Below are 14910 nucleotides of genomic sequence, written 5' to 3' on the forward strand. Positions count from 1 at the left end.
CAGCCTTTTCAAATTTATCCGTAAATGTAAACTCTACAAGTATTTCCACGATTTACACACTCCTACCCATGCCGTTACCGGTCTATGCAATACTCCTAATGCAATGACCATTAGGGATATTAGGGACATCCAAACTCTGTTATCAATTGAACATATTGAGGGTCCTGTGCCGTCACTTGCTGACATTCTGACGGATCTCAACATAGACTCTAACAATAGAATTGTCAGTGGCCTAAAAACACCTTCCAAATTTACACCCATAATCCCTAGGGATTATGCAATTGACTCCTTTTATAATAAAGTTACGAGTGAACTTTATAATATGGAAGAACATTTTCTGTTGAGACATAAGTCCATCCCTACACACAACATCACGATGACTGAGAGAAAAGCCTTACTCTCCCTTGGCAAGTGTAATGACAGTCATAAAGGAAGCAGACAAGGGTGGTAATATTGTTGTTATGGATAGAATAGACTACATATCAGAACTGGACCGTCAACTCTCAGACAGCACTGCTTATGTGAAACTTACTTCGAATCCGTTACCAGGAGTAAATACTTGCATTCGACAGAAACTACAGACGTTCCACGATCATGACCTAATTTCGGATATGGAGTTTAAATACCTGTATAATAACACTCCCACCATACCGTGCATTTACATCTTACCCAAGATACACAAGACAGGTGCATTTCCCCCTGGTAGGCCTATTATCTCGGGTATTGGTTCCCCTACAGAGAAACTGTCAGAGTATATAGATATCTTTCTACAGCCTCTGGTCCAAAACTTACCATCTTATATCAGAGACACTAAAGACTTACTGTGTAAAATAGCGGACTTTGACTGGACAGTGGGTCATTACCTGGTGACTTTGGATGTGACTTCTCTCTATACTAGCATCCCTAAATTGGAGGGACTCTCTGCCATCCAACACTTTCTTGATACTAGGGATGCCACATTATTGGATCACACGAATATGCTACTGGATATGATTCGCTTGGTACTTGACAATAACATGTTTATGCATAATGGTAATTGGTTTCGCCAGACCCAAGGAGTGGCGATGGGGGCAAAATTCTCTCCATCGTACGCTAATCTATATATGGGCTATTTTGAGAAAACGCATCTGTGGCTTACATGCCCACCGACTTTGACACAACACATTCTTTACTGGGGCAGATACATTGACGACATCTTGGTTTTTTGGTCTGGTGACTCCACTTCTCTTTCTTTGTTCACGGAACACCTTAATAATAATCCATTCAATATCAAATTCACTCAAGAGGCCAGCCAATCTTCCATACATTTTTTGGACCTTACCATCTACATTAAACATGACAAAATCTGCACTAAACTATTTAGAAAACCAACAGCTTGCAATGCTGTTCTGCATGCCTCTAGTTCACATCCCAGGCCTCAAATCAACGCCATTCCATATGGAGAGAGTACTAGGATAAGACGGAATTGCAGTGAGGAGCATATATTCCATGAGGAGTTACACAACATGGAATCACGTTTTAGGCTTAGGGGTTATCACCCCCAGATCCTTAAAAAGGCGTGTAACAAGATCACAAAATGCAAACGTTCTGACTTACTAACGAACTCCAGAAAGAACAATACATACGACCGAATCTCTCTCGTCATCAAACATAGTGCACTGAGTCCCTCAGTATCGAAAATTTTACGTAAACATTGGTCTTTGCTCTTAATGGATGATATACTCAAGAAGGGTATTTCTGAAAAACCTAACATCATCTTCAAAAGAGGTACCACGTTACGAGACCACCTAAGAGCAGGGATACTTGGCTGCCAAAACCGCCCCCTGGTACCTACAGGTGTGGCCACTGTAACATCTGTGGATACATCAAAGATAAGACAGTGGAATTCCAGTATAATACCCCTGTTACACATCACCTTAAACAATTCATTAATTGTAATACAAGCTTTGTTGTCTATTGCATTGTCTGTACATGTGGACTCATATATGTGGGTAGTACAATTCGACCATTGAAAGAGAGGATTCAGGAACACCTTAGAGCTATACGTACCTCCAATATGAACTATCCATTTGCCATGCATTATAACGAGACACATGAGCATAGGGAACGCTTAGACATCTCCATACATGGGATTGATTCTCTTAGCAGAACATCACGTGGAGGCAATCGCACTCTGGCCCTTAGACGCCTAGAGAGCAGATGGATCATTAAACTACGAGCAGTGGAACGGGGGCTTAATATACAGAAGGACCTACATGTTTTTCTGTAAATTGTGTTGACGTGATCACCTGCACTGTGCCTCCAGTTAATATCTTATCTGCTTACTGTGTGTGTTTTTTCTGTTGAATGACAGTATCTTACAGGATCTAAATTACTTATGTTTTCTGTATCCTCAAAGCATTCTTATATACACACCCTTTCAAAGTGTTAAACTGCCTTGCAACCGATTGTGTATTTATTACGAGTCGCACTGCCTATTGTTTTCTAACACATACTGTATATTGTCATCCCAATGTTAATAATATATTTGTCATCCGTTACTTTTCTCATTTTTCTCTGACCAATACCTTCTTAATTGTGCTTCAATACATTGCTTCTTACATGATGTCCTTCTTTCATTTCTTTCTTTCTTTTTCCTGAATATTTAGACCCTCTCTCATGCTTTATTATTGACTGTTATGTGTTTAACCTTTCTCTTTCTTATCTTTATGTCAATCTCTTTTGTCCATAATGGGGTTATCACGATAGATGGTTTTTCCTTCATACACCCGTGTTTATACTTCGTTTTCTTTACTTAGTTCTTGCCACGCCTTATCTTATTCTATACTCCCAAGATGGTGCCCATACTTTCCCATTCGTTCCCTGTGTTCTCTTCACCACTCGCGGCACCTCTGGATGCAGGTGTAGTCTGTTTTCTATTTTTTAGTGCGCGTTCATATTACGCTGACACTCTTCGCTTAGCGGGTATTGCACCGACTGGAAGCGTTACCATGCGCTGCCTTTACCTCGAGTTGTAGTCTCTTCTCTAGTTTGAGTGCGCGTTTATATTACGCGGACACGCTTCTCGTTATCGGGTGTTGCACCGACTGGAAGCGTTACCATGCGCTGCTGCTACCTCGTAACATTGGATCTCTACTTTTCCTTCAAGTAGGACGGACCTAATTTCAGGTACATTCGCGCTATTGCGGTTTGCTTTGGCCGCCTCCGCCTAGTTTCCTTCATGATTTACGTCTGGTTAGTAAATCTATGTCATAGCCTTAAAATAAACGCGATATTTCATCTTTCGAGGTTCTTAAGGTTAATCTCCTGGGTGACATTAGATTTCTTCATATGAGCATTGATTTACACTTTTTGCGCCTGAGGGTTTAGTCATGTTATTCTGTTTCCCTCCTTAGACTATTACTATACTACACCGTACTGTCATTAGAAGCACTTGAATCTACGCCGTTTTGACGACATTCTTTACCCCCTTACGGCATTTTCTTCAACCTGGGTAGGTCTTGGTTACTACTTTCACTACCTTGGGATATTTTTGCGACAATGGTTTAGCCTGCTTATCCATTGTCTTTCATGGCCTTTTGTTTCTTCCTTGCTAGGTTTCTCACTTAGACCTAGGATGACACGACATGCTACTCTATAATTAGTATTTGTGGTCTACATATTTCCTCGACGATTTTTGCTGAGGTATTTTCATGTTACTTTTAATTAATTTGGAATTCTTTTTTAATTTTTTTATTCTTTTTGCATCTTGGACACTGTGTTTTCCCATTCTTCTTATAATTAGTGCACTATCTTACCTCCTTTATGCTTGTGCTTGCAAAAATAGTTAATAGTATTCACGCGGTGACTCTGTGCATATATACTTTTTTCCCACCATCTTTTGCTCTTTTCTATCGTTCTTGATATATCTTGACACTTTTACTTTTGTGTGAATATTTTTATATTTTTTCTTCTTCTGGGAATGAAAATTTCATAGTGATTATGCATGTACATTGCCTAAAAGGATGTGTGCTATGGGTGCACATTCCCTTTTTCCTTGTATAACCAAATTCACATTTTGTTGTACCTTTGCACCAACTGTTTGTATTTGTACTTTTTGAGTAAATAGCTCCCTTCTTATTCTGTTTTCAGCCTTGAAAAAGTCCTAATAGGACGAAACACGTGTTGGCTGTTGTTCTTTTGTGACATTTATGGATTTATACATTTCTTGAACCATTATAACAAGACTTTCTTGCGAAATAAACATTCTACAACAACTGGATTCACGCGGACACTTTATTGACCTTGGAGTGCCCTGGTTGTGCTTTTTTCTGTCGCATCTTGTCTTTACAGCACATGCCATAGACGGTTCCTTTTCCTAGGTCCACCTGTGGTTTTGTGTACCTATAAAACCCGTGGTGGTTGGGTTTTTTCAAACCAGGATTGCACCATTTGTTATTTACTTCTTGTTATTTGAAGACTTATCGGTATTGTGTTTCGGATGGGCTACGTTGGCATCAACCACTTTCTTTTTTGAGTATCTTTGCATACTACTCTCCCTCAAAGCACAGGCGACTGAAGCCACTTTGCCTGGGGTACCATCATACCTGCCAACTTAGTAAAATTTTTCACCGTGTGAGGAGGGGCCGGGCCAGAGGCGGGGCCTCGTGCAGAGAACTGCTTCCATAAGAGGCACTTCTGGTCCATCGATTGCCCCACAATCCAATAAACCAAACAAAAAAATCAACAAAATCTTGCAGAGGCTACTGCCGCCAATGTCCTGGGTTGTTTTCACATCCCTTAAGTGACATCAACTGTTTAGAGCCGCCAAAACATCTGAAAAGCCACTATTGTGCAGAGGTTTTCAACTTTCCCCCCCCCCACCGTGTGATACTGGCTCCTCACTGAGTGACCATATGAGGGGACCCGATATGGTGTGACACACTGTGGCACCGTGTGAGTTGGCAGGTCTTTACCATATCAGTGAGACTTTGGAAACAAGTAGGTGTCTGCGTGGTGACTGTATGCATGACATACAAGTCTGACTGAGTGCATTATAATATCTTCCTGGGATTTATACACATTGTTCTGAGAGCTATTTTACGATTTGTGGAAGATGCTGTTTAGACTTTGAATATGGGAGATGCTGAAAGTATTTCTAGTTTCTTATCCTGCTGTGGTGTCGGCTTCTTTGTATGGGACCACAGTTTTACAGAGTTGCTGTTGTTCAGTAAGTTATTCCAAGACTTCATTTACCCCTCTACCTTCCTTCGAGTCATCATATCAGATGTTGGGCACATCCTTGGCAATGGTTACTGAGTTATCACGGATGTGTGTAGATCTGTGGACAGCCTGTTCCTTGCAGATGTTTGGTGTAAGGGAAAATTTTGGATAGAGTGAGGAGTCTTAGGACTTCGGGATAGTCCTACCTGTACTATCCAAAGGGATGGAAGAAGGCAGTGACTCTAAAAGAGATCTCACAATAGACGAAATGGAAAGAGTATTATATGCACAGCTGCGCCAATGGTCCGGCGCCCCTTTGAGTAAACCTCAAACCCAGATACAACACTTTGTCAAGCTCACAACTGGCACAAGGAGGTCACATCCACACTGTATCAAATACTTCTCAATACAACATTGCCCGATATTCACCCTGATATGGAGAAGAGGTGGTCACTTGTCGAACACACCCACTCAGAGCACTAATTAACACAACACATGGATAGATTTAACCAAGAGCTCTTATAGCATCCTGGGCAGGGAAGCCTACAACAAACTACACTATGGTCTGTCTGTGCACCCACCCAAACTGTGGACATTTTATCATACAGTCAGCCTTCTGTGCTGCAGGGAATGTGGAGGGACAGGGCATCTACTCCATATATGGTGGCAATGCCCTAAGGGAAAAACATCTGGCAATGAAGGGGCATATTTACAACATGTAGGCACGGGGCAGCGCAGCAAGGCTGCTTGCTGGAGTGCCCTGCGTCAAAAGAAAAGGGCAGGAATGTGCCACATCTACAAGATACGGTGCGCTTCTGTCCTCTTTCACTGCGCTGGCGCACAACTGGCTGCCATGCGCCAATGCAGGCACCCCTGCGCCATGGTGCAAGGGTGTCTGTGCTGTAAGAATGATTGTTTTTGTGTAGGAAGGTTAATAAACAATCAATGGATGTATTTTCCTAATTCTGTGTGTGCTTCATTCTGCAGCACACATAGAAAGAGGAAAAACAAGGAGGAATAAAGATATTTTTCCTTGTTACGCCTCCCCTGGGGAGGCGTTGGTTTTTGACACATTCCAAGGTTTACAAATCCTTTTAAATCTGGGAATGCATCAAAATCCATGGGTGTTGCAAGGGAAAACCCACCACAATCCCCATGGAACGCCTCTTTGAAGCAGAGTAAGGCAACGCAGCGACTTGTGCTGCATTGCCTTACTCCATACCTACAAGGCCATGAAAAGCCATGCAAAGTGGCTTTGGGTGGCCTTATAGATATGAGCCTGCGCTGCCGATGCGTCAAAAAAAGTGATGTACTGGTGGTGTATTCCACTTGTAAATAAGCCTGAAGTATTGACATCCTCCCTCAGAAACCTCTGACACTTTTTCCTATCTCTTTTTTGGAATAGTGACACAAGACCTGGAGTATTAGTCAAGGGGTGACAAATTATTAGACTGGAGCTGCTTGGGAGCTGCGTAAACTGCTATTGTGGCATCCTGGAAGAAGAAAGATGAAGTAGATATTCAATGCATTCCAGCCTACAGCAGATCCTGGCAATGGAAAAGCTGACACAAAAACGAACAGAAATGACTAGAGACTTCACAGCTCTCTCTGGACCCTGATGAACTATCACCTAGAAGGGGCCTCCATAAGGCCTACTCACCAGGACTGAAGACCCTGCAGCTATTTTGAGCTAGAAGTCCCTTGGAATGTTTGGTGGTGGGAAAGAGACCTACATTCTTCCTAGTAGAAACACCAGCTAACCTGGACTTGGTTTAATGAATCGCTGGACACCAAGCTACAAACTGGACGTTGATAATGTCAGTTCCTTTTCTGTCATTAAAATGCATCTTTTTGTTTCCCTAATGGGGTAGTGCTGGCAGATGTTTCTTCACTGTTTATACCAAGAGAATTCTATGCACAAACAGTAGGTCAACTCACAATGTAATGTATGTCTAATGTCTTAGTAATGTACCTGTTTTATAAAATTAAAAAGAAAGGGACACAAACTTTGAGAACATAAAATCCATAGACCATTTCAAGGATATTGATTTCCAAAGGATGGGAGCACTTACCAGCAATACACCAACTGCATTCATTGCCATGTCTACCTTCTTCTCATCCAACCCATTCCGTAAATATGTCAGATTCATTACCTGCAGGATAAAAAGATGCAAATAATAAGACACAACTAATTGAGCTCAGCTTTCCTTGTTTACTAAACTTTCTTTTGGTCAATTTACTGGATCTCATGAGAGGAAACATGCAAAGCATACTGTGTGGAGAGATGTATCTCATGAGCTGAAACATGCGATGCACACCATATGGAGGGTTGAATCTCATAAGATGAACTATGCAATGCATACCGTGTGGAGTGTTAATCTCATGGAAATTAATATGCAATGTATTCTTTATAGAGGATTGGATCTCATGAGATGTAACATACAATGCATATTGTGTGGAGGGTTGAATCTCATGAGATGTAACATGCAACGCACACCATGTGGAGATTTGGATCCCATGAGATAAAACATACAACACATACCATGTGGAGGGTTGGATCTTATGAGATGAAACATGCAATGCATAGAGTGTGTTGTGTTGGATCTTTTGAGTTGAGACATGCAATGCATACCCTGTGGAGGGCTGCATCTCATGAAATGAAGCATGTTATGCACACTGTGTAGAGGGTTGGATCTCATGAGATGTAACATGCAATTAATTCTATGTGAAGGGTTGAATATCATGAGATGAAACATGCAATGCAACCATGTGGAGAAGGAAGGAAACTTATGAGCCAGCCCCTGGAAATCTAAGCAGGGGCAGGATAGAGATTCTATCACTCATTGCAAGCAGAAGGTCTTACGTTCGGTATAATCCACCCAAACTCATTGTTGTTGCATCCAAGCAGATGTGGAAGCGGATTAATTTGCTTTGCTTTCAGGAGCTTCTCAGGACTCTTTAACAGGAAGTAGCCGTCTACAACTCCAAGAACAAATATTTTCTTCTGTGGGGAGGGATAATCAGGTGTCATTATTTCCTGACATCTTACCTAACACAATACATCATCTACTTGAGCCTTCAAAGGTGTTGCTTATGAGGGAGCACAATGTCAGTTCTGGGTCTGAGGCAAAGTCACAGTCAAAGGTAGACAAATGGAAAGTCCCTGATCACAGACTGCTCTGTTTGTGGTCACAGTCTGAGATTGAGACCCTACATAATGTTCCTGCAGGACTAAGGGGCTGATGTAGAACTCGCCAACAGGTTACTCCATCAAAACGGTGAAGGATATCCCGTCCGCTGAAATCTAAATCCCATTGGATATAATGGGATTTAGATTTCGGTGGACGGGATACTCGTCACCGTTGTGGCAGAGTAACTTGTCCGCTGAGGTCTAAATTTAGGCCCTTAGATTCCAGTCATGCGGCTCACACCGAGCAAGATATGCAGCTGAACTTTGGCACGCGGAAGCCGTTTACCGACCTAAGGCTCCTAGCATGCTCCATGAAGAGGTGATCAGCACTGTGGGTTGGAGGGAGGTGGTTATAGAAACAGATATCCAGTGAGTGTCAGTAAGAGGTTTGAGAATTTGGAAAGCGGTTGGACAGGTGCCTCGAGGTGGTACAGTCTGAGGGGAATATCCGGGGTTGGGCAAGCAGTGACCTATTGGTTTAAAAGCATTTATTAAAAATCAATGTGAGTGATAATTCCAGGTAACAATGATTTATCACAGACTTTGATTCAGAAGTGCATTAGTTCATCTGCACAGTATATTAGGAGCGCTTGGTTGCAATTTTGTCTTGTTAGGACCTCCGCCACTGGTTATATATGCTACACTGGAAGGACACCTGCAACTGTTTAACTTTCAGACCCTTTGTAACTGGTTCCACAGCAGAGTCATCAGGGTGTCAGACACTGGTTCATTGTCAAGATGTCAGTTATGCGTTATACGGATGAATATCAGGACTTCAGTCATTGATTAATAAGTTTCACTGTAATATCAGGACTTCAGCCATTGATTAACATGTTTCATTGTCAGGACCTCAAGAGACCTCAGCCTTTGGTTACACATTTCATTGTTATAACATTAGTCTTGAACTACAAAGGATTTAGCCTCACTGCTGTCAATAGGGCACGTGGCAAACTGATTTGGTCCAAACCGAAATCACCTAACTAGTTTATGTCTTTGCTGAGCATTCTGCTGGTGGTCCAGTTGTAGAGGTCTGTGATAGCTGCTGAAAGTGTCTGTAAACTGCAGTGCATGGTCACTCCACCTCCTGCTACTTGCTAGCCTACTTGCCTTCACCAGTAGCTTCAGTTTGTCTAGTCAGGAAGCAAAATAAACCATTTGTTTCAGTTTTAGCAAATAAACCTGTCCTTCAAAACACTCACTGCAGAGATCTGTACACAGGGCTTTTCATAGCTGCCAAGTAGGCCAGTGTCACCTGTGCCTCCTGAGGCGGTGGTTGATGTTTTAGCCAATAGCTCTTTGTACCAGGGATATGGAAGCTTTGACTTCACCAACTGAAGTATGAGATTATCAGTCCTAGCATGAATAGTAATTTTAGCTGAAAAGACAATGGGGGTGATTCTAACCCTGGCGGTCGGTGTTAAAGTGGCGGCCAACCCGCCAACAGGCTGGCGGTCCAAAAAATGGAATTCTGACCCTGGCGGGAACCGCCAACACAGCCCGCCAACTTAACACTCCGACCGCCGCGGCGGTACAGACAAACAGCGCGGCGGTCACCGCCAACAGGCAGGCGGCAGACAATGTACCGCCCACACTATCATAACTCACCAATCCGCCACCTTTTCCGGGGCGGGAGCACCGCCGATAAAAACACGGCGGAAACAGACTACGAACGGGAAAACGCTCACCAAAACACACTCCACGAGTACGGAGGACAGCATGGAACCCGAATTAAACATCCTACCTGCTCTCGTCTACCTTCTCATCTACCACGAGTACGAAGTCCGGCGCAGACGACAACGGTGAGTACTGCACCTACGACACACGGGAGGGGGAGGACGAAAGGTTACGGGCACACACATATGCGACCCCCCCCCCCCCCAATCATGTACTCACCAATGCAGAGCACCAAGTCACAGTGACACCACCCAAACACCCCTGAAAAATGCTAGGACATAATCATATTTTGAATAAATATTTATGTACCAAAAAGCTCCAGAAAATTAGCGTACAACCATGAAAGATATCCACAACAAAACAAATGACATACACATCACTGTATAACTGAAGTACCAAGTCCTGCACATTCTACGAATTCAGCATGTCCGTGGGCCAAAGTCTTGAGAAACAAGGGCAAAGCCCACACAGGAGACCTGAGTCCTTTGGAGAGAACACTGCAGGGGCATCAGATGTAAAAACTACAGGCACCTCAGGGGGAAGGGAAGGGGGGGGCACCACAGCCACATGAGTCCACGACGCCAGATCCACGAGGAGCCACCATGCCCACGGGACCATCCTGGGGAGTGCAAAGCCACAGTCTCTCAATGTCTCTACAGTGGGTGGGCTGCCCACTGGGCCATCCTGGGGAGTGCAAAGCCACAGTCTCTCAAGTCTCTGCAGTGGGTGGATTGCCCACTGGACCATCCTGGGGAGTGCAAAGCCACAGTCTCTCAATGTCTCTACAGTGGGTGGGCTGCCCACTGGACCATCCTGGGGAGTGCAAAGCCACAGTCCATCAGGTGGATGACAGTCTCCACTGGTCAAGGAGGAGGCATGGTGGGCACAATGAACCATCAACGGTGCTTGAGACGGCGGTGCCCTGTTCAGCGGTGCTTGATACGGCGGGGCCCAGCGGAGCGGTGCTTGAGAGGAAGGGCCCAGCGGAGCGGTGCTTGAGACGGCGGGGCCCAGCGGAGCGGTGCTTGAGAGGAAGGGCCTAGCGGAGCGGTGCTTGAGAGGAAGGGCCCAGCGGAGCGGTGCTTGAGAGGAAGGGCCCAGCGGAGCGGTGCTTGAGAGGAAGGGCCCAGCGGAGCGGTGCTTGAGACGGCGGGGCCCAGCGGAGCGGTGCTTGAGACGGCGGGGCCCAGCGGAGCGGTGCTTGACAGGAAGGGCCCAGCGGAGCGGTGCTTGACAGGAAGGGCCCAGCGGAGCGGTGCATGAGACGGCGGGGCCCTGTTCAGCGGTGCTCTTCTGCACCGCGGGCCCTGTTCAGCGGTGCCTATCTCCACGGCGGGGCCCTGTTCAGCGGTGCTCTTCTGCACCGCGGGCCCTGTTCAACGGTGCCTATCTCCACGGCGGGGCCCTGTTCAGCGGTGCTCTTCTGCACCGCGGGCCCTGTTCAGCGGTGCCTATCTCCACGGCGGGGCCCTGTTCAGCGGTGCTCTTCTGCACCGCGGGCCCTGTTCAGCGGTGCCTATCTCCACGGCGGGGCCCTGTTCAGCGGTACTCTTCTGCACCGCGGGCCCTGTTCAGCGGTGCCTATCTCCACGGCGGGGCCCTGTTCAGCGGTACTCTTCTGCACCGCGGGCCCTGTTCAGCGGTGCCTATCTCCACGGCGGGGCCCTGTTCAGCGGTACTCTTCCGCACCGCGGGCCCTGTTCAGCGGTGCCTATCTCCACGGCGGGGCCCTGTTCAGCGGTGCTCTTCTGCACCGCGGGCCCTGTTCAGCGGTGCCCATCCAGCAGGTCAAGGGAGCCAGACCTGGCCTGGACTCCCTGTTCAGTCGCCCTCGGACCGTGACGTTTCTGGACCCTTCGGGGACGGACTCCTGGCCTCCTTAGTGTCCTCCTTCCCAGCTGGGATGTGGCATGTGGGGTCCACCTTCTCCGCGCTCCTGCTGCCCTTCCGCTCCTTTGATGGGGCTCTCGGGCCCTTGCCTCCCCCAGATGGTGTGGGTGGTGAAGTGGCCGCACATTGCTCCTTGGGGGCAGCCCTGTCGGTCCTCGCACGGCGGTCCTTGGTTTTGCGGGTCCTCTTGCCGGGGGGGGGCTGGACGTGTCCTTGCTGCTGATCGATGTGTCACTGCTGGCAAAGGGTGGGCTCCAGAACCCAGGCACAACAGTGACACCCGAAGCTGGGCTGGTGGTGGCTGCGGTGCTCTTGGGACTCTTTGAAGATGGATGGGGGAGGTCATCGGGGGGAAAGAGGTGAAGGTTAGCCAGGAAAAGTTTTTTAGGGCCAAGGTAAAGGGTAGGAGAAGTGGAGATGGAAGTGGAGGTAGAGGAGGTGGTTGTAGGAGAGTCAGGTGTGCTGTCATTGGGTGAAGGTGCTGGTGCTGTAGGCTGTCGTGAGGTGGATGGCTGTTGGGTGGGTGGCTGCCTGCGTTTGTGTGTCTTGGAAGAGGGGGTGACAGACACAGTGGGAGAGGACACAGGGGACGTGTACATGGCAGTGGGGGTGGTGACTGCACGAGTGTGGACTGTACTGGAGGGTGAGGTGGTGATGGAAGCACTGGCTGATGTTGGGGTGCATGCAGGTGTGAGTGTAGATGTCACAGGGAGGGAGGAGGGAGACGAGGAGGAGGGGGACACAGGGGTGGCAGTGGCTGTTGGCATGTCTGCATCTTGGTGTTGCTCGGGTGAGTGTTTGCGGGATCTGTGGTGCTTGTGTTTGGATGAGCTGCTCTTGGGTGTTGAGGTGTGTGCAGGCTGGTCTGATGGTGTGGATGGGATAGGCTGAGGAACAGGAGACAGAGACAGGCTGGAGGCAGTCAGAAGAGGGAGGCTGGAAACAGGGACAATGGCTGCCGTCAGTGCTGAGGCCAGAGCAGTGAACGCTCGTTGATGGGCAGCCTGACCCGAATGAATGCCCTCCAGGTACGCATTGCTCTGTTGCACCTCCCTTTGCACACCCTGGATGGCATTCAGAAGGGTCGTCTGCCCAACAATGAGCGTCCTTACCAGGTCAATGAGCTCCGCACTGAGGGCAGCAGGGGCAACAGGGGCAGGGGCTGAGGTGCCTGGGGCGAAGGAGACGCGCGCCTTCCTGGGCGAACCGGCACGGAGCGAAGACTGAGGGGCTGCTGGGAGGGCGGGGCTGGTGCGCTGGGTGGCGGCTGTACCTGTAGAGGCGGGGGGCACGGATGTTGCCGCCACCCCTAGGGAGCTCCCATCCGAGGACGTGTCGCTTTCGCTGCTCTCACCAGTGGTCCCCGTCGTGGTGCTCCCCTCGCCCTCTGGATCACTGGTGCCCTCGGTGTCTGTTCCTGGTCCCACCGGGGCCTTGTGTCCTGCAGCTCCCTCGTGCTCCGATGCCATATCTCCTCCGCCTGATGATGCTAATGCACACATGCACAAGAAGATGAAGAGAAAGGGTGGGGGGAGAAAAAAGAAGACCAGGTTGAGTGCATGCAATGTCAACACCGTTGGCGGAGAGGACAGACACAGGTGCCTAATGCACTAAGCCGCGCATTCAGGGTACACTACTCAATACTACTGACTAAGACAACAGGCCAAGAGACGTCAAACGCGCACATGGGAGATGCTGGACCTTCAATGGCTGTACTTGTCACCCTACAGAGGTGGGGGCCGGGGGCACAGGGCCATGCCTAAGGGAGAGGACTACACTACAGAAAGCGCCCTGGCCTAATGTCACCCACAGCCCTCCTCCCCCACCCAGACGCCTCCACTGCGCAGAAAGATAGGAGAATGTGCTGTTACTCACCCCCTTGTGTCTGCTGTGATGTCTTAAAGCGCCCATCCAATTCAGGGTAGGCCACCGCCAGGATCCGGGACATCAGGGGGGTCATGGTGCGACTGGCACCCCTCCTAGGTTGGGAGGCCATCCCCAGCAGTGTTTCTGCGGTCTTCCTTGTTCCGCGGCGGATGTCCTCCCACCTCTTGCGGCAGTGGGTGCCCCGTCTGTTGTGGACCCCAAAGGTCCGGACTTCCTTGGCGATGGCACGCCAAATCTCGATCTTCTGATGGGCGCTGACCTATTAGACATGTACAGGGTGGAAAGGAGGAAATCATCAATGGCCTGCATGTTAGATGTAATTGGCCCCCCCCCACCCACTTTGCCATATGGCACATGCTCTCATCTGTCGGGCGTTGCACTCCTCATTCGCCCCCCACCCCACCAACTTACATCCACCCCAATCCACACAGGCATAGCCCATTCCATTAGCACCCGGGGTACTCACTTGTTGGTCTGGAGGACCGTAGAGTAGCGCATACTGGGGGAGGACCCCATCCACGAGCTTGTCCAATTCTTCAGACGTGAAGGCAGGGGCCCTTTCCCCAGTCACAGCAGCCATTGTATCTTCCAGACCGAGGTCACAGCAGCACTTGCAGTATAGGTCCTCTCCTGTGGATGATCAGGTCTCGAGTGATTAAGCAGATAGAAAATGGCGGTCACGTCCGCGGCGGTGCGTACCGCGGCGGTGCGTACCGCGACCGCCGGCGCACTTCGTTATTGGCTCCTGAAACCCATAGGCTTCAATGTTAACCAATGCGGCTTTGCGCCGCGGTCTTCGACCGCCTACCGCCACGGTGTGCCCCGCCAGCGCAGTGACCTCACATCCCATTGTCCCACTTCACAGGTCAGGCAGCCGCCATTTCAAGGGCCCACATGGCTTAATTTTGACTGCGACACACAGGCCTAGGCCTTGCATTGCCACACATACACGCCTTTCAACCCATTGCCATTCTTTAACTGTGCAAGCTGTCTGTACGTACCTGTGGTTTGGCTGACTCTGTGCTCCATGTTGTCCTTCCTAGGCACCGTCCGCTGGGACTTGGGAT

At 48.2% G+C, this 14910-nt stretch overlaps 1 protein-coding gene across 1 annotated transcript in view; it reads right to left on the bottom strand.

Annotated features, from left to right (window-relative positions):
- Positions 1-14910, bottom strand: part of LOC138262216 (fatty acyl-CoA hydrolase precursor, medium chain-like) — a 283496-nt gene that overhangs the window by 72728 nt on the left and 195858 nt on the right. The window contains exons 8-9 of the mRNA XM_069212060.1: positions 8066-8206; positions 7275-7355 (exon numbers count right to left, since the gene is read on the bottom strand). Of these exons, the coding sequence (XP_069068161.1) occupies positions 7275-7355; positions 8066-8206 (222 nt within the window). The remainder of the gene's footprint in view (positions 1-7274; positions 7356-8065; positions 8207-14910) is intronic.

Source organism: Pleurodeles waltl, chromosome 10 (genome assembly GCF_031143425.1).
Source record: "Pleurodeles waltl isolate 20211129_DDA chromosome 10, aPleWal1.hap1.20221129, whole genome shotgun sequence".
Lineage (NCBI taxonomy): Eukaryota > Metazoa > Chordata > Amphibia > Caudata > Salamandridae > Pleurodeles > Pleurodeles waltl.